Raw genomic sequence first — 23,643 nt, forward strand, 5'->3', positions numbered from 1 at the left:
GACTTCAGAATTTATGGCAAGTTCAGTGCGCAGGACGCAGTTTTCTCTCCCAGAAAGAAGTAAAAGTGCCAATTTCCAAAAGCAACAATTATTATAGTTTAGAATTTACGCTCAGAAAGCTGATTATGTTTATTAAATACCGGATTTTTATTATTATTAAATACAGTAACACGATGCTGCAAAAAGTATTTATTTATTTTGAAAATATTTTAGTGCACATATATATATATATATATTAGTAGAAATGCTAGCGAGAATAAGAAATTAGGTATACATTGTGTGTGTGCTTAAATGGCAATAAATAGTTTAGCTGAACTATTTGAATATAGCACAAATACATACATAAATACATATACATAAATATACACAATTAATTGGATTATTTAAAACTAAGAGTATACCTCAAGAAGTGCTAAACTAAGCCTGCGTTTGACTTTGCTTCACTAATTTATTGGTATATATATATATAAATATATATGTATATATATATATATATATATCAGTCAGTACATTTATCGTTAGATGCCCTATGTTGGTAATGCACTTAGGATGGTTAACCTTGATACAAGGTGTTCAATCATTTTCTTGTTCAAATTTATAAATATCAATGCAAAGTAAAAACTATAACGTTACAAAAGAAGAAAAATGGCGTCGCTTAACACTAGAAGGGGTACAAAGTTTTACACTTACAATACTAATAAGCTACAGGAGTATTTCACACATACTCCTCGGGTGCCTTTTGTACATTGGGTATACGCAAAGTGGAGACGGGCTGGGACTGGGATTGGGACTGTTGCTGCTGTTGCTGCTGTTGCTGCTGTTGCTGCTGCTGCTGCTGCGGACTCGTTGTATCGGGTAGCTCGGCAATATCTTTAAATACACCCATCAGATTCTCATAGCTGGGACCCCAGTTCAGCAAATACTCCCAGCCCAAGGTGGTTGCCGATGGTGAAGCGCTTCCATTTGCCTTGCGATAAATGCCGCTCAGATGATTCGCCAAATCATCATCGCTGGCCACTAAAGTGCTGAGTGAGCCACGAAAAGATGACTCAAATCCATCGTAGGCATGCGGTGGTATCGGCGGCGTCTTTGCCACATTCTGACTCCGACTGGGCTCCCCACTTAGAGCACGTGCCACCGGACTGCGACTGTCGAGCATACTCTTGCTGGTGGAGTACTTGCCATCGCCGCTCAAGCTGTTGTTGTCATACTCGATCTCGGAGCAAGTGAAACTATCGTTGCCACTCTCATCCGTCGAGGTTGAGCTGTGCGCATCCACATCTCCGCCCAGCGATAGATGAAGTGCCCCACCTGGCACACGGGGAGTAGGAGCCTCGCTGCTCGAGGACAGATCTAAGGTGGAGACTAAACTACAAGTTCTTGGCCGAGCATTGAGCCGTTCAATCTCTTCCGCCGTTAGACCCATTGAGGTCTGTGGCGGTGCTTGAGGTGGTGCCACCGATTTCTGTCGACTAGCACTGGAGCTTTGACCCGATAACTGGGACATAACGGGACTATTTAGGCTCCTTTCGCTGTTGCTATGCAGGGCATCCTTGCCAACACCGCCCGAGCTGGAAGTGGTGGCCAGCAGGGCGCTCTGCAACGGTTTGCCCGATATATCGTGGAGGGTGAGTATCCTGGGCTGCTGTGAACTCAACTCCGAGCTGGGCGAGAGTCGGGCCAGTGGTGTGGTCTGATGGGTACGCGATGCACTCGTCGACGGTGGTGGTGGCGGTGGCTGGCTGCTTTGGTTGGGCACGCGTGGCACAAACGGTGCGTTGACCGCGTGGCGAGGGGAATGGCGATGCTGCTGCTGGCTGGCTGCACTCTGGTGCTTGTGGTGCGTATAAGCAGCTACCGGCGGTGTGGTTGCCTTGTACTTGCGCATACCACCCGCCTCGCGATAACCCTTGTAGTGATAAACAATATCGATGTCGGATGGTGCAATTGAGCTCGCATTTTCCAAGTCATAGTGTTCCGGGTACTCGGATCCCAAGTCCACGGAGCTGCCATGGTCGAGTGGATGCAATGGATTTGGGGGTGGTATCGATAAATGATGTTCCTCACGAATCGGTGGACTCTTCCCAACGACTTCACGTTCAATGATATCCGGACGTTGTGGCCGTTGCTGTGGCTGCGGATGATCACCAGCGGAAGGTAATTCACTACGCTCCTTGAACTTTTTGGTGATGAGCTCGGGACCGGTTAGATGATGACCCGGCTGCCGCATGTGATCCGTGTTACTCGCTACAAGTGGTACCGGAGAATCATTCGCATGAATGCCACGTGCCAGCACATGATCTGCTGCCTGGCTTTGGGACACTGCAGCTTGTGGATGCTTAATCTTGAATCCTGGCACACCACAGCTGAGACTGCCAATCTTTTCCTGCTTTCCGCGAAAGCGATAGATAATGTAGGAGCCGAATATAGCTACAACCAGTATGACGAAGAATACAATAACCAGCGTGATGCCAATACTGAGTGGATCCGCCACTTGGGCAGCATCGACACCAATATCATTTTCGCTACAGCCCAGCTCCACTTTGCCATGCTGCTTCACTTCGTGGAAGATGCTGCCGGAGCCATTCAATGGCTGCAACTCGTTGTTAATGGTAAAGTTGGCAATGCAACCGGCGAAGGGTTGCACAACATGGATGGGTGCACCACCCACACTCAAGGTAGACAAATAGGGGTCCAGAAAATCATGGACACCCGCAACATCCAACTCATCACCCACCTGATGCCCATCAATGAACAAATGGAGTGTACGACTCTGGCTATGAAGACTTACATTATGCCACTTGCCATCATTCAAAGCAGCTGGCCACGGCACCGTCATATTGATGGTCAAATGTTGTTTCGAATAGTAAACAAGCTTGCCATCCAATAGAGACAACGAGGTATACATTTGATTTGTGGCCGCGTAGAGGATTAATCCATGTGACTTGAAGGTGCGAAAGAGAAAACTTAATAGCTTGGCAGGCTCACTGGAGTTGAAAGTTGAAAGTCTCTTCGAACGGCTACCAAAACTGGACCAGGCACTGTTGCCATTATATAGATTGTCCAGCAGTTGCATGCGTTGATATTGTGGAGATATTTTGAATTCCAAATACGCGCCGCTGCTAAGCCGTACCGGCTGCAGTGAGTCTCCGCAGTCGGGTGAGAGCAGTGGAGCACCACATTGGCAGAGGGATGTGGACCAGCGATCGATGCACTGACCCGCAAAGCTACTGCACCTTTCCGCCGCAATTGCTGGCTGACAGGCCTGTCTGCTGCAGCCGGGCAGAATGCCCTGCTGTTGCAGGGGCGAACTCAAATTCAAGGAGCGTCCATTTATGGAGACACTGTGAACACATCCAACGAGATCATCGCTGTGTATTTGACCCGGTCGCTCGAGCACGGGATCAGCTGATTGTAGTCCGCCAATCAGCAGTGGTTGCTTGTTGAAGTTCAGAGTGCTGCAGGCAGAGACATAATTTAATTTATGGAATGAGTTATCAGTTTCAACTTGAGCTTACCCAATGGTGACCACGTCGTCCGCATAGCAACTGGCATCGCCGGGATTGCACTCGGCGCACACATCGCCCGATTCCGTGCACTTGGCAACGCTCAGGGACATAACTCTTCCATTGCGTGTGGCGGTCACCTTGTGCCAACTACCGTCGGCCAGATTAAGGCCAGCCACCACAGTGCTGATGGCTGTACGGGAACCACCCGATGAGAAATATGCCTGACCCTTGACCAACTCAATGGCCAAAAAATCAGAGCGTCCGCCGTTCTGCAAACCATAATTATAGACCAAAAGTGCCGTTGGTTTTGTGGTGGCAAACACAATGGATATATCATTTGTGGTCGGATCCAGCGAGGGAAAACTCATAAAGGAGAGCGGCTCAAAGCCGTAACTAAAGCGCTCGCAATGACGTCCATAACGACCCGCCGGACAGCTACACTTGTAGCTTGGTTTGAGGCTGATGCAGAGGCCGCCGTGTAGACATGGATTGGGACGACAAGAATCGGCGATGCTCTCGCACTGGCTACCCCGATAGCCGGGTCGGCACAGGCAGAAGTAAGAGGCGCCATCCGGACTGCGCTGGCAACTGCCGCCATTGCGACATGGTTTACCCCAGCAGGCATCGCTGCGCTCCCGCTGACACTGTTTGCCCTCCCGGTGCGCCGGACACTCGCATTGGTAATCGTTGCCCATGCGTCGACATTGGGCCTGTCCTTGGCACGGACTCGGCAGACATGGATCCTGACGACGGGCGCACTGCTCGCCCGCATAGCCCTTAGCACACTGGCATGTGTAGTCGTGAATAATGCGTGGTCCACTCAGTATGAGCGAGGGAGTATCTACAATTCTATAGTGATGCGTATCCAGCAGTCGAATCGAGGCACTGCACATGCCACCATTGGCACACACCTCGGGTTTGCCACAAGGTTCATAGCCTATGATGATTTCGGTGCGCAGCAGCTCGGACAGAGACGAACGCTTCTCCCGCAAACGCTCGATAATGTGATGGGGCTGCTGATAGGTCAGGTTGGAGTTGCGCACGACCAGGAGTGCTTCTACATCCCTATTGCTGGCATTATTGCTGTTAATGTCGATGAGACTGTAAATCAGAACATCATCGTTCGCAGCAAATCGAGATTTGAGCAACTCCAAGGTGGGACGATAGTGATGCTCCAGAAATACCTCCGCCGACATGTTTCGGATGAGGAGGGGCAGCGTGTTGGCCAAGGTGGCATTGTTGTACGCTTGAAAATCCACGGTGACCTTGGAGCTAACATCGCCGTGTTTACCATCATTTCCGGTCACACTATACGCATACGACATGGGCGTAGTTAAGGATGTTGTGTAAAGATCACAACCACTCCTTATGGTCAGCTGTCCACTACCCTGCAGACGACATCGATAGTCGCCGACAATATCCACATCGTTGGGATGAACATCGGCCAGTTTTGTATTTGTGGGCATCTCTCCGTTGAATATACTCACAGCCACATTAACAATTCGCACCGTGGATGGATTATCATTTTGGTCGAGTACTTTTATGACCAGCCTATGCCGGGCCTGCTGTTTGGGATTGCCACTGTCCTCCACCTCAATGATGGCCTCCAGCAGGGGAGTCATTTCGCGATCGTAACTTGCCATTGAGCTCACCAAACCCGTATATTTATCGATGCTCAACAGGGATTTATGTTTGCCCCCGACAATTCTGTAGCTGAAAGGACCACCATTTTCGGGCAGATCCGGATCGCTGGCAGCTAGCGTCATTATCGTTGTGCCTGCTGGCTCATTCTCCGATATATAACCGAGCAGACCCTCCGCAGTAAATGTGGGTCCGTTGTCATTAATATCGTCGAGATCGATGCGCACCGTCGCCGTTCCCGTCTGCGGTGGCAGACCCGTATCAATGGCACCTATTACCAAATTATAGTGTGCTATATCCTCACGATCCAAAAGGGACGCGGTGCTTATCTCCCCCGACTCGGCATCAATCTTAAAGTTCTGTTTGATGTTACCATTGATGATGGAGTAACTGAACTGATTGTTCTGTAGTCGGACATCCTTGTCGACGGCTTTCACTGTGGTGACCACAGTGCCCACTGTCGCCGACTCAATAATTGTTGCTGTGTAATATCGTTTCACGAACTCCGGAGGATCGTTGCCGTCCTGTATTGAGATGATGACCTGTGCCTCATCTGTATCATTACCCCGTATGCTGCCATAGTTCTTAGCCATCACCATGAGCACAACCCGATTCTGGGTCTCGCGGTCCAAATTACGGGTCACATGTAATGAGCCTGTGTTCGTGTTGATGCCAAAGCCCCTATCATTACTGGAACCCACAAGTAAATAATAGATACGCCCATCTTCGCCTATGTCCTTATCCGTGGCCTGCACCGAACCCACAGCGGTGCCCACAGCCGACGTTTCGGAGACGTCAAAGTGGAAAACGGGCTGAACGAACTGTGGATAAAACTCATTAACGCCCAAGATATGAACGTAGAGAATCGCATAACTCTCCATAATCGAGTCGGGATTCTTTGCTTTGATTTGCAGCATATATGTACGGCGTTCCTCGTAGTCAAAACTGGCTGCAGATAAAATTGTGCCATTGCTCACATTAATACTGAAGAAATGATGATCTGTGCCACTGGCCAGAAATGAATAATGGATGATGGCATTTTTTGGTGAATCCTTATCGGTGGCATGCGCCTGAAACACATTTGTTCCGACTGGCTTATTTTCCGCTATATAGCCATGGTATTCGGATTGATTGAAAATCGGTGGATTATCATTGACATCGGTGAGTATAATCGAGAGCATAGCCACCGCAGATAGTGGTTTGTAGCCCAGATCTTCGACGGTTATGTTCAAGTGGTATTCCTGCATCAGATCGTAGTCCAATGGTTGCATTATGGTTATCGCACCTGTTCGCTCATTCACATTGAAATCCCGCCTCTCGTTTCCACCGGAAATGGCGTAGTGCAGCATCCCATTGGGTCCATTATCCTTATCCGTTGCCGAAACCGTGAGGATCGTTGAACCAATTGGCTCGTTTTCAGGTACAATTACTTGATAGCTCAGAGCGCTGAATTCCGGCGGATAGCGATTCTCATCCGTAACAATAACAATGACCCGTGTCTGATCGGACTGTGAGGGAACCCCTCGATCCGTGGCCTTAACATTGAATTCAAAGCGTGAATTGGCTGGCACATCAATGGGTCTTATCAGGGATATCCAACCATCATGTTTGTTGATCGTAAAATACGCACTCCGATTCGATTCCATCAGGATGTAATCGATCTCTGCATTAACACCCACATCCAAGTCATCGTTGGCGTGTACTCTCACAACCCGCTGACCACCCTGAGCATGTTCCGGTAATGGGGATAGATACTCCATCTGCTCGAATTTCGGTGGATTATTGTTGGCATCGACTATGTTTATGTTGACCAGACATTCCGTATATAGTGGCGGTTTGCCATTGTCTGTAGCTAAAATGGTCAGTGCAAACATATTCTCCGGCGAGCTGATGTACTGTGAGTGCTTGTACTGAATTTGAGTTTTACTGAAGATCTCACCTGTGGCGGGATCTACACTAAATATAGGGGATGGTGACTGCAGAGAGTAAGAGATGACTGAATTGGGACCCTGTTTATCGCGATCTGTGGCAATAATCTGGCCAACAAAAGCCACCGCATGTTGCAGCTCTGGGAAATTGAAGCTGTAGAAACTGTGCTCAAACTCCGGTGCATTATCGTTCTGATCTTGAATGGTTATTGTAATCGGGGTCTCTGCCCGCCAAGCCCCATCCGAGGCGACAACCTTTAAAATATATTCATCCTGTTGCTCGCGATCGATTTGCCCGGCAACCGTAATATTGCCGCTCCTCGGATCAATTTTAAATTTTTTACCCGGATTATCACTGAATGTATACGTGGCATTCGCATTTTCACCCAAATCCAAGTCGGAAGAGGTAACCGATATCACAAAACTACCGATTTCAGCATTTTCGGTTACGTTCAGCGAATAGAGACGCGTAAACTTGGGTGGATTGTCGTTTTTGTCCAATAAGTGAAGCAAGACACTTGCCGTACCCGTCAACTGGGGCACACCCTGATCCACGGCCTCCACAACGAGTGCATAATCACTTATCTCTTCTCGATCTAGACGCATCGTCGTATATATTTCTCCGGAATCGGCGATTTCAAAAGTGCCGTCGTAGTCATTTTTAAGTCGATAACTGACCTCCCCATTGTCGCCGGAATCCTTATCCTTCGCCTTGATCGCGACAATCAGTTGCGGTGGTGTTTCCTCCTCCAATATTTCAGCGTTGTATATCAGCTTCTCCATCACGGGTGGATTATCATTGGCATCCGTAACATTGATGTTCAGTAGTGTCACAGTGCGAAGACTTGGCCTATCCGAGTCGGCAGCCTCAACCCAAATCTCATATTGATGAGTCTGTTCGTAATCCAGACCATCTGGCCCGACACTGAATATTCCGGTATTTGGATCAACTACAGCCGCATTTCCCATATTTCCACCAGCTATTTTATATCTTATATTGGCAACGGAACCCTTCTTTGGCGACGTTGCTGCCAATTTGGCAATCATTTTGCCCGGTTGCACATCCTCCGGCAAATTGAATTGAGTGATTGGCATGTAGGAGAATACAGGAAATAGTTCCACTGGACGCACTTGCACGGTTAGCTCAGCTGTCGAGTTGCGAGGCATACTGCCTTGATCAGTGGCCTGAATATTTATGTTATAAATAATGTCCGCGTTGGGCTTGTTCTTTTGCATCAGCTCCATTTTGGTGCGTATAACACCCGTCGATGGATGCACCTCGAAAAATTGTTGATCCTTACCACTGATATTATACCTGACCATTGCATTCACGCCCTCATCCGCGTCAGTTGCGCGTGCCCCAAACACAAACTCCTCGGCCCGTATATTGTTGGGCACAACAATATTGAAAATGCTCGCCTCAAACTTGGGCACATTATCATTGTTGTCCTCTACGGCTATGGTCAAATTCACAGAAGTTGCCCGCGGTTCGGTAATCGAACTATCCTGGGCCATCAGAGTTAGGTGATAGATGGCTATAGTTTCCCGATCGAGTACAGTAGCTGTAGTAATTTCACCCGTATCCGTGTCAATGTGAAAATCCATCATGTGTTCTCCGAGCAAATTAAAACGGAGCTTTGCATTCAATCCGGCATCTTTGTCGGTGGCAATTGGCCTTAGCACCAGCGAACCAATCGGCAGATTTTCTTCTATCAGCGCGTGATAATATTGAAGTTCAAAAACGGGTCCATTATCGTTGATGTCCTGTACCTCAACGCTGACAACACCCGTATTGGATAAGGGCGGGGATCCCGTGTCCATGGCGACTAGTGTCAATATATACTCGCTCTGCAGCTCACGATCGAGCGACCGAAGCAAGACTATTTCCCCAGTTGAGGCATTGATGCGAAACAGATCCGCATTGCCCTCCTTCAGAAAGTATCTAACTTGTGAGTTCAAAGGTGGAGTATCTGCATCGTAAGCTTTGACGGTCAGCAAATAGCCATCGTTGGGTGGTAGGGTATTCTCCATAACGCGTGTTATGTATGGGGAGTCGAGGAAAGTTGGTCGGTTGTCATTGATGTCAATAATGCTAATGATCAGCTCAGCTGTATCACTCGAACTCTCATGCGGCGCACAATCCTCAGCACGTACTGTCAATACATATCGCGATTTGCGTTCGTAGTTCAAATTTTTGGCCACTCTTACGACGCCGGTGTCTTCACTGATGCTAAAATCTCGATTTTGATCACCCGTCACAATGGAGTAACGCACTCGACCATTGTCGCCCTCGTCCTCGTCTGTTGCCGAGACTTGTAGCACCATGGCACCAATGCTGGCATTCTCCGCCACGGATGCGGAATATTGCTTTGGATCAAAGACGGGTATGTTGTCATTCTCATCGAGTATTTTGATCTTTAGCTGTGATTGTGTCGAGAGTGACGGATCTCCTCGATCTCGAGCTGTTATATTCAGCACATAGTTTAATCGTAGTTCGCGATCCAAGGCGTCGGCTACTCGTAAGATGCCATCGGTGGGATTTAGGGTAAATGGCAGAGTTTCAAACGCTTCATTGTCATTGTCTCCAAATGCGGGCGCGTCATCAAGAAAATAATCGATGTAGCCATTGCGTCCCTCATCGTTATCAATGGCCTTCACCGTAAACACAACCGTGTTTGTAGCAACATTCTCCATCACCGATGTCTCGTTTGCGGAAACGAACACGGGCGCTTCGTCATTGACGTCTTTGATAAGTATCGTTACCTGAAAATAAAAAACAAATAAAATGTAGAAAAGAAAAGTAATTAATGATGTTAAAACAGTCAGAAAAAAATACATTAAATTTTAGTAAATCGTCATAAATTTTACGCAAAGGGTTGGTTACAAAGTTCTTCAGAAAGTACATTTCTAAAATGTATGATTATGACTTTCAAAAAAACAGAGTTTTGTATTTCTAAATTTTAGGCTGAATTTTTCTAAAAATTAAAAATATGAATTTCTCCAGTTGTTTTCCCTGTGTGTACCATAGAACAATTCTTATATTAGCTCTTTTGTTACTTATATTATTAATAAAATTCTAATATAAAAACTGAACCATCCAATTTTTTTACTTGTTTCTAAATTTTAGAATGTTTTTTTTTCTTCTAAAAATGTGTTTGCCTTTTTACTTTTAGAAATGTTGTACTCAATAATAAAAAATATTTATAAGGAATAGAAAAAATCGCCATATTTTTGGAATTGTCGATGCAAGGCAAACCATTCTATTTTTTTAACAAATTTTTCCCAAAAAATATATAAATAAGTTTTATATACAAGAAAAGCTATATATTTTTTTGGGCGATTTTTCTGAGTGTACGGTTGATACCTAACGAATTCGAGATTAGATAGGGCTAAGAATTTGTGTCACTTCTTTGAACAATGGTCGATGATCTATTTAAAACTGGTTTCAGCAAGTGTAAGCTGTTTTCATTTAATTAGGGCTTGACAGCGTACAAAGTGTAATCTGACTTCACTTAGATCGGACACAGTTACTTCAACTTAAACATAAACCGGTTTTTTTTACTGAATATCTAAAGTGTTAATCTGTTGCTTAGTAGGAGCTTACCTGTACAGTGGATGATAGACGAATTTGTTTTTGCTGAGATAAAAAATGATTTTGCTGATGTGTCTTATAATAGCGGCGTGGCGAGCGATTTTTCAGTTTTAACTGCGTTTCCTTCAGCTCACTGAAAATGGCAAATTCATCGGCACAATCTCGGGCAGTGATTGTTAGGGTATAGGAACTAAGATGCTCCCGATCGAGCTGGCGGCGAGTGTATATCGTTCCATTGCTATTGATACCAAAGTCATTGTCCGCATCTCCACCTGTTATGCTGAACTCAATGAGGCCGTTGTTACCTGAATAATAAATTAAAATGGTAATGATTACATTTTGCTTTAATAAATTAAATATTAAGAACTGTACCTGAATCAATGTCCTTGGCTGAGACAGTTACCACTTCGACACCAATGGGTACATTCTCAAATATTTCACTCGAATAACTCATAGGGTCGAATAATGGTGTATTATCGTTCAAATCGAGGACATTACAATAAACTGTAATCGTAGTTGTTAGACTGGGCTGTCCGTTGTCCTGTGCCTGCACAATTAGTATATAATGCTGCACCTGTTCAGAGAATAACAATATAGAATGTTGAAGGTAAAGTGCTATATAATAGATAGTCGTATATCTTACTTCCTCGTAGTCCAATTTTGCCGTCAGAGTAAGTGCACCCGTTTGAGGATTTAAGCTAAACACATCGTTGGCCCAATCGGAAATAACTGCATACGAGATCTGTGCATTCTGGGCCAAATCTGCATCTTTTGCCACAATTTCGCCAACTTGATAGCCACGTGGTGCATTCTCGGGTATGTCGAAAGAGTAAACGGACTCCTCAAAAACCGGCGGATTATCATTCGTGTCCTCCACCTTCAAAATACAAGTATACAATTTTAATATATACAGTTGATGACGATCAAATCGACCTCTTCAGAATCTTCAATATTCATTTTGAAAATATAATTCTACAAAACAACAAATTTTTGGTTTCTCGTCTGGGAATATTTTAAAATACTATTATTTTCCAAATACTAAACATACTTAAATATAACCACCTTTCATAGATATGAAAGATTATTTACCCGCAGGGAAAGGTGAGAAAACTTAACTATATTCCACTACTATTATAATGATAAATTTTAGTAATAATTTAGGCCATTCATTTTTTTTTATATTTAATATAAATCATGTTGAGGTTACTCCTACCTGTATGATAACATCGGTTTCTGTATACTGGACACCATCACTCACGCGTATACGCATTTCGTACTTGTCCTTTGTTTCCCGGTCCAAGGTGTCTTCTAATTGAAGCTTTCCAGTTGTTGGTTCCAATATAAACTTGTCATCATGACCGTTGGTTAGGGTGAAAATCATGCTACTCATAATATCGGGATCAGGATCAGTAGCACGTATTGTCGCTATAGTGAGACCGATTTCCAAATCTTCGCTTACTGTAAAAACTAAGGGTGTATCGAGAAACTTCGGTGGACTATCATTTTTATCCAAAACAGTCACTTGAACCTGAGAATAAAAGGGGAAAACCAAAAAAGATTTTTAGTTGAAATAAAAAGTATAAAGTTATTTATATTGTTTAATTATTGCACAAGGGATTTTCATCACTCCGTCGGATATCTGTTGCTCAAACTTAAAGCAATGTCAGCACTTTACACGCGGTTAAGACATATTTAAAATAATCGCACATGCCGAAAAAAAACATGGCAATCGTTTTAAATCAAAGAAACAATAAAATTGATTGAAATACTTTTAGCACGCAAACCGCAGTTGCTGCAACAGCAACAGACTCACACACACACAAACACTCATTGGAATCAGCTCGTTCTTGTCTGACTGTGCACACACACATACAACAAGCAGGCAGCAACTTGCTGGAAGCAATGCGCAGAACTGGAACTACTCGTATACACATTTGCATGCGTGCATTGCTGGCATACCTACGCATATACACAGAGCTTGTCAGAATCACGGATGTGAAAACTGCACTCAGAAAAAAATAATTGCCAATGGTTGATTTACCCTATTATTCAGAAAGTAAATTTCTAACATCTATGCATATTGCTTTCTAAAAATCTGTAATAGAAAATAATTCCAAAGAATACAAAATATAATATACATATACATATATATATATATATATATATATTTCAAAATTTTAGAATTTTGATTTAGAATTTTGATTTCCCAATATTTTGAAATTAGAAAGCTTTTCTAATTTTTTTGGGGGGTTTTCAGTTTAGGGCGACCTATTAAAATTTAAGATGATTTGTTTTTCTGAGTGTACGCCGAGCAAAACCAAATGGAAGTGACCGGGAATCAATATTGTAGCGCGACGTTGGCTGAAGGGCCGTGTCCAGTGTTCAGCAGCAGCCCCAAAGATGTTTACTGTTGCGAATTCTTTTATTTTTTACTTATGGCCTGCAAACAGGTCGCAAGATTTTGCAGTAGTTGGCGGCAACAAGACTCGAGCTATGCGCTGCCTGCGATGGGTCATCGAAATGAAATAAAATGAAATTATATTAGCGGCTAGACTGGAGTAACGAAAACGAAATACCTCGAGAAGAGCATTGTAGGGTATTGGGACAAAATTAAAGGCAACTGCCAATGGAATAATTTTATGTATTATAATTTTATCCCTGCGGCCTATTTAAACAGTTTTTGGTTTTGGTGTGCGTCCCTCAAAGCATCCATTCAGAAGAAATCGCGTGAAACAGCAGACTTGTTTTTTCTTGGCCGATTTGCATTTCAATCCATCTGCTAAAAATTTTTGATTTTTTGTATAATCAAGTTTTCGTATCTGCACTAGACATTAAAAGCGCATTAGTGCGGTCTTAACTCATACCTGATAAGTTCGTAAAACAGAGACAATAATGTACACCCGGACAGCTACAACCACGACGGACAAGAGTGGGTTGTTATACCTTGTTACCAAAGATACAAAAGAGTATATTGAGTATATATGTGCATGCTCTCTGTCCGTATGTATGAACGAAACTTGCAACGTATACTGGTCTGTGCTCGCGACAGATAGAGCTTAAAAGTTGGGCTGCTAAGTTCACTAGGAACGGTAAAAATCAATAAATGCAAATCGATAAAGCCACATATTTCATACAATTTGAAAACTACAGTCACCCAATTTGGTAGGTAGGTTGTTGATCGGCATCAGCCACGGCCCCAAAATTCGTAAAAGCATATATCTCCCGCAATTTAAGAAGGCAAACTACAAGAAACCTTCTCTAATATCTTATGTCGCAATATAAAAGACAAACTTAAAGGGTGGATTACTAGGAGCCCCCTTCAAAGATCAGCATTTCTTGGCTACTCCCACCGTGCTCTGTGGCAGATGATATTACTTATTGGTATCAGTGTATTTCGTAGTCGTCTACTCTTGACTTCAAAAATCACTCTTGTTTTGTAGCTTGGACATTATAAGAGCAGCTAGCTGCCAGCAGCTCAGCCATCTTTCTCATAGTCATCAGTGGAATTGGAATGCGAAATGTGGAAGTGTTCACTTACCTTTGTGCGGGCAGTGCGCGGCTTCCCGCCCAGTACAATGGAATGAACTTCTATCTCATAGGTGGGTGGGCCGGCTTCCCGGTCCAATTCGACTGCTGTCGATAAAATGCCCAATTTTGCATCGATATCGAAGAGTCGATCGACTTGCAACCCCGATGCCGATGATGATGATGATGCTGAAGATGTGGTGACATTTGTCACAAAGTACTCGATCTCGGCGCCCTCGAGATGAGCGCTTACCGTTAGAATACTCGTGCCGATTGGTTCGTTCTCGTACACTGAGCCAAATAGGGCGTTATGCTGCTCGAAAACTGGCTTATCCTCCTCTCGCTCACTCGAGCCGAGTGTAATAATTGTGATATATGTTTCGGTGCTCTTCCGCTCCCCGCTTGCCTCATCGGTGGCCTTCAAGGTCAATTGGTAGCGTACATGGGACTTGCTCTGCACCAAACTCGCCTGGCCAAGAGTGATGATGCCCGTGTTGCGTTGCAGTTGAAATAGTTCCTGCTGTCCACCGACAATTTCATAAGTGACCAAGCCGTTGCTCGAGGAATCTGCATCGCGAGCGAGCACCTGCATCACCTGACGCCCAATGCTACCTGGTGAAATCGAACCATCCACCAATATTGGGAGAATGGCGGCGTTCATCGAGACAAAGATCGGTGCATTATCATTAACATCTTCCACAATAACCGTGACAAGCTTCTCCGTGGATAGCTGACGCTCTGCGGGCTGTGCTTGATCTGTAGCCACCACAGTCAGACGAAAGTTGTCTATGGATTCACGATCAATCTCGCGAAGCGTATAAATGACACCTGTCAGTGTGTTGATGCCAAAGTGACGACCACCTTGTAATTCCGGTTCTTGTCTACTGATCACATACGTCACTTTCCCATTCAAACCAGAGTCGGGATCATCTGCAATGACCGTGACAATTGGTGTTTTCAGGGCGATGCCTTCCTTGATCTGTCTCACAATTGCAGTACTTAGAAATATGGGAGGATTATCGTTGTCATCCACAACGATGACATTGTAGAGCACCGTTGTAGACAGCGGCGGAGTGCCACAGTCCGAAGCTGTTATATTTAGCGTATAGTTTGTGATGTCCTCATAGTCAAGGGATTTATGTAGATATAGACTACCACTTACGCTATCAATGTGGAATGTATCTCGCCGGTTGCCAGCTGTAATACTAAAGACCACCTGACTATTGACGCCCTGATCCGCATCGCTGGCACGAAATCGCATTAGCTCCGTGCCACTGGGACTAGTCTCTAAAACGGATATCTCACTGCTCGACTGCGTGAACTCCGGGGCATTATCATTGTCATCTAACACTATGATGGTAATGTTGGCACTGGAACTCAAAGGATGCTTCAGCGCCGCATCCTTCGCAACTACAGTCAGACGATGAATCTCCTGCGATTCCCGATCCAATTGATGTGCGAGGGTCAACAGACCCGTGGCACTATCCAAACTAAATAAGTTTCCTTCATTCCCCGCGACCAATGTATAGTAAACATCACCATTTAGACCTTCATCAGCGTCCTGGGTGAAGACGTGCATTATATGTGTGCCTTCGAGTGCCTCCTCGGATATGGTCACTTGGTAAGGTGCACGCAAAAATTCCGGCTCATTATCATTGACATCTGTAACAATTATCTTGACCTTGACCTTGTCGTGCAAAGGGGGGATGCCATTATCAGTGACAATAGCCTCCAGCAGCAGATAGTTTGAACCACCACCACCACCGCTGCTCATATTACGCTCCTCATCCACCACGCCGGCACTATTATCGGTGCCACGTGGCCTACGCACCAGAGCCTCCCTATCGAAGGGTCGCAATGTCCGAATAAACCCATTATGTGTGTCTATCTTAAAGTCCACCGACTGCGCAGAGACCGTAAAGCTTAATTCGGCATTTCGTCCAATATCTCGATCAACGGCAGTCAACTTGCCCACAAATGTATCAGCTGGTGCATTCTCTGGTATATTAAATGTAAATGTACTATTCGTAAACTGGGGAGCATTATCATTCTCGTCTATAACGTGAATGACCACGGGCACCACAGAGGATCGCGAAGGTGTCCCAGCATCGCTACAGGAAACAGTCAACGCATAATAATCACGTTCTTCCCGATCCAGGGTGGCTCTCACAAATAGATAACCATCGGGAAAGACGCCAAATTTCCGATCCGAATTACCATCGATAATCTCATATGAGATGCGTCCATTTGCGCCCAAATCACTGTCCGAGGCGGCCAGGGCAAAGAAGCGAGTGTTGACCTTTGTGGTTTCCAGCAGTGATGTCTCATAGGAGGTGTGATCAAAGACCGGCGTGTGATCATTTACATCTGCAATTTGCACGGGAAGACTTAGACGACTACTTAGCGGTGGGCTGCCTCCATCAGTGGCCATAATCTCCACGTATAAAACCGAACCGGGATCTGCACGTATTGGCTTTTGGAGGTAGATGACACCCGTTGCCGAATTAATGCGAAACTGTTGGTCTGGGTTATAGGTGAAATTATAGCTGATGCGACTGTTAACGCCGGCATCCCTATCCCTTGCCCTCGACAAGTAGATCTCCTGCCCCACAGCCGTATTCTCTGGCAGCGAAATCGCCGCATCTGCATCCCGATCCTGTGCAAAGCTGGGGGCATTGTCATTCAGATCGAGTATTGTGATGTGAACATTGCACTTGCCATAGGCAAACCCAGACAACGAACTCGATGCATTTGTACTACGAGCCATGACAATCAGTTGATAATGCGACTGCGTCTCGCGATCGATAAGACGAGCTGTAGAGATGCGACCACTCGATGGATCAATGGCAAAGTGCTCGCCTCTGTCGCCATAGATGATGAGATACTCGATGGCAGCATTGGCGAAAATTGGCTGCCTTTTCACTTGGACGCGACCAACTTCGCGAGCTAACTTCAGATGCTTCTGCTGCTGTTGTTGCTGTTCGCCATCCTCGACCACTTGAAAATCATAGCCATTGTGTGAGCCAAAATCGAGAGACTCTCGCTTCGATTCCAATATAATCTCCACAACAGCATCCTGCGCAGCGCGTCGTTCACCCGCATCTCTCGCCGAGATGCGCAGATTGTAGTAGGATTTGTGCGGAGGTCGCTTGAGATTGGCATCGCCACGTGGTGGCATATAGATGACTGAGCCACTGCGCGAATCGATGTGAAAGTGGTTGTCGCCACCCGATTCTAGGTTGTAGGTAATTAAGGCGTTATCGCCATCATCGCGATCTGTGGCCGTGACATTCAATAGACTGCGTAGCATATTGTTTTCCTTCAACGTGTAGATATAGTGCTTTGGATAGAATTCTGGATTATTATCGTTGATATCGGCGATGCTAAGGTAAACAGTTGCCGTGGCCGATTGTGGTGCTGGTGCGCCCTGATCGCGTGCAATCACAAAAATTTCATAATTCGCCATTGTCTCACGATCGAGCGGCTGGCGCGTCATTAATTGGCCCGTTATGGAGTCGATAGCAAATTGTTGCGGATACTGCCGTTCAACGCTGGCAGCCAACGAGAATGTGACTGAACCATTCGTGCCCTGATCATTGTCTGTCGCCGATAGCAAAGCGATCAACGCCGGTGGAGCCACATCCTCGCTAAGGCTCACGTTCATCTGCGGCTGCCCAAAATGGGGCGCCTCATCGTTCTCATCTAGTATGGTAACCTTTAATTGAGTATACGCGAACTTGGGATTGGGGCCACCATCTCTCGCAGAGATGCTCAACTCCACACTAGCCTGCACTTCCCGATCGAGTGGACCGGCAGTCACTATCAAACCCGTAGCTGGATCGATGTTGAACCATTTGAGTTCGTTGCCTGTGAGGATTTCATAGTAAACTTGTGCATTTACTCCGGTATCCTCATCGGTAGCTGCAATCGAGGCCACAAAGCTGCCCGTTGGAGCCAGTTCGCTGAGCACCGCCGAGTACTCCGACTTCTCGAAGACGGGCTCGTGATCATTCACGTCGTTCACATTGATGATCAGATGTGCAATAGCTTTCCGTTCTGGAGTTCCCTTGTCTATAGCCACAACAGTTAAATTGTATTTGCTAATTTCCTCACGATCGAGCACACCATTAACGCGTACAATATGAAATAGGGGCGTCTTCTCCAATCGAAAATGATGCAGTTCATTGCCGGAAATGATGCGAGTAGTTGTCTCTCCATTGAGACCATCATCCGAATCAATTACGGAGACGGCAGCAACAACTGTGCCATTGCTGGCATTCTCATCAACGGTGGCCACGCTGCCCGTTGGTGGAAAGTACTGGAAACGTATGATGGGATCGTGATCGTTGGTGTCCAACAGATTGACGGTGACATAGGTGCGACCATCCTGGCGCGGTGAGCCGTGATCTCGAGCAAAGACAGTGAAAACACAACTCTTCTGGATGTGACCCCTGCTCAGGGGTTCCCTTGTCAGTAGACTTGTCGTCTGCTGTGGACAATTCAGGCGCTCTGTGGTGGAAATAACACCCGTCTCCGGATCAACCGTGAACTGATGCTCTGTTTCGGCCAGGTAATAAGTGAGCTTGCTATTATCACCCAAATCATTGTCGGAGGCCATCACCTGGAGCACCGGCGAACCGGGCATAACCGTCTCATTCAATGTCACGCTGTAATCGCTGTGATCAAAAATCGGTGGATTGTCGTTAACATCCAGTATTGTCACGTTAACCTGAAGGAATCCTAGTCGGGGTGGAGATCCACCATCGCTGGCAGATATATTCAGTTGATAGCTACCACGTGATTCGCGATCCAAATTGCCCGTCGTCTCCAGATGCAGGTAAGAGGTGTCCCCGCTGGGATTCGTGGTGGTAACCAGACGAAATTTATTATCCAAATTTCCGGCGACGATCTCATAGTGATCGGTCACACCATTATCGCCGATATCCGCATCCGTTGCAGCATCGAGCAGCAGACGAGTTCCGGTCACGGCGCTCTCCGAGAAGGTGACCGCAATGCTTGCCTCCGGAAACTCCGGCGCATTATCATTGATATCCAGCACTTTGATGCGAACTTCGATGGGATATGTGGGCTGTGATGAGAGCACCACTAGATCATAATGACTCCGCATACCCTCCCGATCGAGAACAGCGTTCGTCTTCACTTCACCCGTGATCTGATCAAGGGTAAACTCTCGCGGTGGCTCATTGAAGCGATAGGTGAACTTCGGTTTCGTTGGAATGAAACCAACGAGTGTGCCACGAGGTTGTCCCTCGAGCACCTCAAAATCTGCGCTGGTATCGACGGCACGCGATTGCATTTCACCCGTCGGTGAGGAGCTGCGACGACGTGGAAATGCCGCATATTGTTCATAGGTTGTCGCATAGCTGCGTCCCCGTGGCGCCGCCAGCAATTGCTGGGTGGATCGTACCTCGGATGCTTGGATTAACACAAACGTGGCTGCCACCACCACGATCAGCGGCAAAAGTTTCCCCCGTCGTTTGCCGCGTATCGAGAGGAGCGAGTGGTGCATCTTCTCGATGAACCTAAATGGTTTTGTTGGTATTCGTAGATTTTCGTTATTTTTACTTTTTAATGTTTTCATTGGCGATCGGCTTATGTTTTTGTACTGTGTATATCTCAAAACACGGCATTTTCTTAGCTAGTTTTGGATCTGAAAGTAAAGTAGAAAAAAAAAAGAAAATTAATAATTAGCTGTGATTAAAGTCAGTGGCTTAAAAAGTATTTAAGAGCTGAATATTAACGAGCCAACTTACAACCAAGCTAATTTAAATTTGTTGATCTCGAGATATGTTTAAATAAAATATAAGCTGCTGTCAGAGTGAAACACAGCTCGCATTTAGTTAAATTAAGTTAAGTAATATTATTAAACCAATATTTATCTCTTGGTCTCCAGACTTGTTTAAATACAAATAAAATATAAAATGTAAATTAAATAAAAGACTGAAAATACAGCTCGCATTTAATATTGTAAGCTTGCTAAAACAATTTTAATTTGTTAATCTCTAGATTTGTTTATATTTAAGTAAAATATAAACTACAGTCGTTTGTATTCTTTTTTATTTTCACACAAATAGTATATTTGTAAGTGTGAGTTTGGAGCTAGTGACAAAGTATCTTCCGTTTTTGTGGTTTTTGTAGTTTTTCGTGCCTCTACGGCCACTGAGCACATAAACACTTTTATACTTCGTCGAGCATAAAAATACCACTTGGCTTTTATGGGAGCTTATGAGAAAAAGACGACGCATAGCATGCAGTTAACGTAATAAAGTATTTAGATCTGCAATAACAGTTAATTACACTGCTTAGCACTACTGTGATGTAGATACCGAAGGTTATTTTGATTTGAAAATTATTCATCATAGGCCTGAAGAAGTACTGCTTGAATAGAATTACTTACCCAAAAGATAATTAAGAAATTGTTATCGATTAAAATCGGTTCGTTTTATCAAATTTCTGTTTGCTTTGCTAAATTCTTTTACATGTTTAGATATTGCCTATTGAACCAAGTAAATTACAAATAAAATAACAATTGAATCAATTAAATGCCCAATTAAAGAATAAATCCAATCTTTCAAAACAATTAACATGTAGTCAATCTCAATTAAGTTTCATGCACTACGAAAAGTAGATAAAGAAAAGTATAATGTTAAGTGAAACTATTGCTTAAAATCATTATGTCAAATAGTATGCAAGTATAATAAGAATAAGAATATAAATTCCAGGGACAGCTAATATGAGCCGAAACCTACACTAGACAGCAACAACTTTGTCAGCAAGACAAAAAAAATTAAATTGGGGAAAGGCGAATGGATCTCGACTAACACCTAACACCTATGGTAAGAGTCGTATTGTGTTTTTATATGCGGGCCTGAAATATGCTTCCAAAACGAAATGCTTATATATGTTTCAACGTTTGTGCATACAAACAACAGATGTGTTAATATGTATATGTCTCTTTTAAGTTCGTCGTAAATTCGTTACCTCTGATTTGTTGAAGCTGTCTAAAGCTTTTCAAGCCGAACTTGGTCATTAATCTTTAAAATCTACCAACTATAATGGTATTGTTAGCCTTTATTGCTGTGCCCAGCGTTGGCTTTTATTTTTTCAAAGATATCTAAGTTATTTGTACAATAACACTAGCGCGTACCCGCATACATACATCAATATATGTATATATACATACATATGTTTTTAAATGAAAGCATATACATGATTTCAGTCTCTGCATATGTATCGCTCTTTTGTCTATTCAAATGCCACTAGTATGAGTAATAAGACTTTTCAGAGTGTTTTCTTCTTTCTTTCGTTTTACACAATATGTAAAAATAAATAACTTTGAATTAATTTATACTTAGAGTCAGAAAAATACGATTTAAAAGAGTTATCTCTTCACGCCTATTAATATAAAAATGTAAAATGTACATAGATAGTTGTGCGAGCTCTTTTTAACCATATCTGTAGAAGATTCAGCTATAGATTTGCAATGCAAATTATAACAAAAGACCAAGACATACAAAAAAACTCGGTTAGCCGCTGGCCAAGTTCAGAATTCGTAAGGAATAATAATCTTAACAACGATAGCCAAATCGAATCAATGCGCGTCGCTAAAAGGCGCCCTACAAGTATGGCATATATACACACAAACATACATACTAGCAAACAGAGAGAGAAAGAGAGAGAGAGAGAGAGAGAGAGAGAGACATAGATGACATACAATAATGTATGATCTTTATTTGGATGAGCTTTTTCTGTATGTGTGCTTTTCACTTTATTACTACATCCAGCTAGCTAGCTTGCCTGAAGAAACGTGTTTTTCATATTTCCATATTCATTTACATTTCGTAGTCAGCCGCCGATATACCTGCTATAAATGATCACAAGATTACTTATTTATAAGAAAGCGTATTATTCTTTTACTATTTTCATTCGATGACTCTTAGACATTCAAATAAAAAAAAAATCTAGCGATTTAAGCTATTACGTGACAGCTACAAACTCAAAACTCAACTCAGCCTCTGCCGACAACAAGACAAAAGACGTCAACCTTTACAGCAAGCAACTGACTGCCTACGTTGCCTTTGAATTATAAAAATTCAACAATTAATCTTGTTTGAGTTTGCTGCGTTGAATTCAAGTTTGTTTTGCTCTCGCTTTATTTCGCTTTGTAAGCTTTCTATCTATCAGTGGTTTAACACATACATATTTTTTTCTAGATTGACTTTATTTATTTATTTACATGTATGCATCTTATATTTGTTTACCGAATAGGTAAAACATACATATTCACTATAAATATTTTTTAGATTGACTAATGGCCTCAAGTTTCCGATTTCATTTTGGGAATTGGTTTTTCTCAGATTCCTGTATTTATTTATTTGGATGTATACATATTTTTTATATTTATTTTCTTTTACATATTCACTAATAATATTATTTAATATTGGCTTATGGTTTTAAAATATATAGTTCATTTTGGAAATTACTATTAATAACATTTCTGTCTATATTTAATTACATATATATCCATCCCATATTTATTTACGAGTTATCTATACATAGATTATATATTATATATACCTACCATTTTTGTTCACATTTTAAAATTAGTTTTGTGATGATAGGCTTGTTGTAGTTGATTTTGGTTGAGCTGGAATACATACACGCGCACACACAAGACACAAAACAAACACAAATGCAACATCGTCAGACGCAGCATATTTTTTTCAGCAAAACGTGTTTTGCTTCATTTCTGCTCTTGTATTTGCTGCTGCAGTGCGGCCTGCAACGTTGTTGGAATTTTTCACTTATACAAAATACAACAACGACAACAGAGACACACACACACAGACACACAGGCACAGCTCGGTCAGGGAGCGAGAGATGCCCATACGCAGTGGTGGTTGCACTTAATTTACCAACTGCGATGGATATGATTTAATATATATGTACACATTTATATATTTGATGTATATTATTAATTATGAATCATGGGATTTATGCAAAATATGTAGCACACGCATCAACACTTTGGCATGAGTATGGGTTATAGCTATGTATAACTATGTGATCGAACGAAACCTGAGCATCCGTCGCACCTTCACTTTTTTGTCAAGCGTTTCACGCGCACACGTTCCCTGAACTCAACTCAGCCAACTGCCACTCGCTCTGTGGTCGCAACGTAACTAAAAGACTGCCAAGCACTGAGCAAGAGAGCAACTTGCAACTCAGCAACAGCCAGCAACAGGCAGCAAAAAAATTATGAACATAGCGGCAGCCAGGCTTCGAATAGTGGCTTGACAGGTTTGCGCCGAGCGATACACTAGATGCTACACTCAGAAAAAAATTGCCCTAATTTTAGAAAATCGAAAACTAGATGCATGCGTCTTGTATTTGCTTGCTGCATAGGTATTCGTACGTATTCACAATT

At 43.7% G+C, this 23,643-nt stretch overlaps 1 protein-coding gene across 1 annotated transcript; it reads right to left on the reverse strand.

The window, feature by feature from the left end:
• Positions 1–217: 217 nt before the first annotated feature.
• Positions 218–23,180, reverse strand: LOC6561810 (cadherin-related tumor suppressor). The gene is made up of 8 exons (XM_001989382.2): positions 22,798–23,180; positions 14,209–19,866; positions 11,884–12,198; positions 11,314–11,547; positions 11,043–11,244; positions 10,683–10,975; positions 3,519–9,841; positions 218–3,458 (listed from the first exon to the last, which is right to left on the reverse strand). Exons 2-8 carry the CDS (start codon positions 19,795–19,797, stop codon positions 716–718), a joined length of 15,699 nt encoding a protein of 5,232 aa, XP_001989418.2. The 5' UTR covers positions 19,798–19,866; positions 22,798–23,180; the 3' UTR covers positions 218–715.
• Between the last annotated feature and the right edge of the window lie 463 nt (positions 23,181–23,643).

This window comes from Drosophila grimshawi, unplaced genomic scaffold, assembly GCF_018153295.1.
Source record: "Drosophila grimshawi isolate 15287-2541.00 unplaced genomic scaffold, ASM1815329v1 contig_1377, whole genome shotgun sequence".
NCBI classification, from domain to species: domain Eukaryota; kingdom Metazoa; phylum Arthropoda; class Insecta; order Diptera; family Drosophilidae; genus Drosophila; species Drosophila grimshawi.

What these genes read in the sequence shown, in the direction of transcription:
- LOC6561810 (XM_001989382.2), bottom strand. Translation starts at nt 19,797, where the DNA reads ATGAAAACATTAAAAAGTAAAAATAACGAAAATCTACGAATACCAACA. An exon ending in CGCGCACTGCCCGCACAAAG is followed by an intron (nt 12,199 to 14,208) that starts GTAAGTGAACAC and finishes TTTTATTCTCAG; the next exon opens with GTTCAAGTGACTGTTTTGGA. An exon ending in AGCCAAGGACATTGATTCAG is followed by an intron (nt 10,976 to 11,042) that starts GTACAGTTCTTA and finishes TTTATTATTCAG; the next exon opens with GTAACAACGGCCTCATTGAG.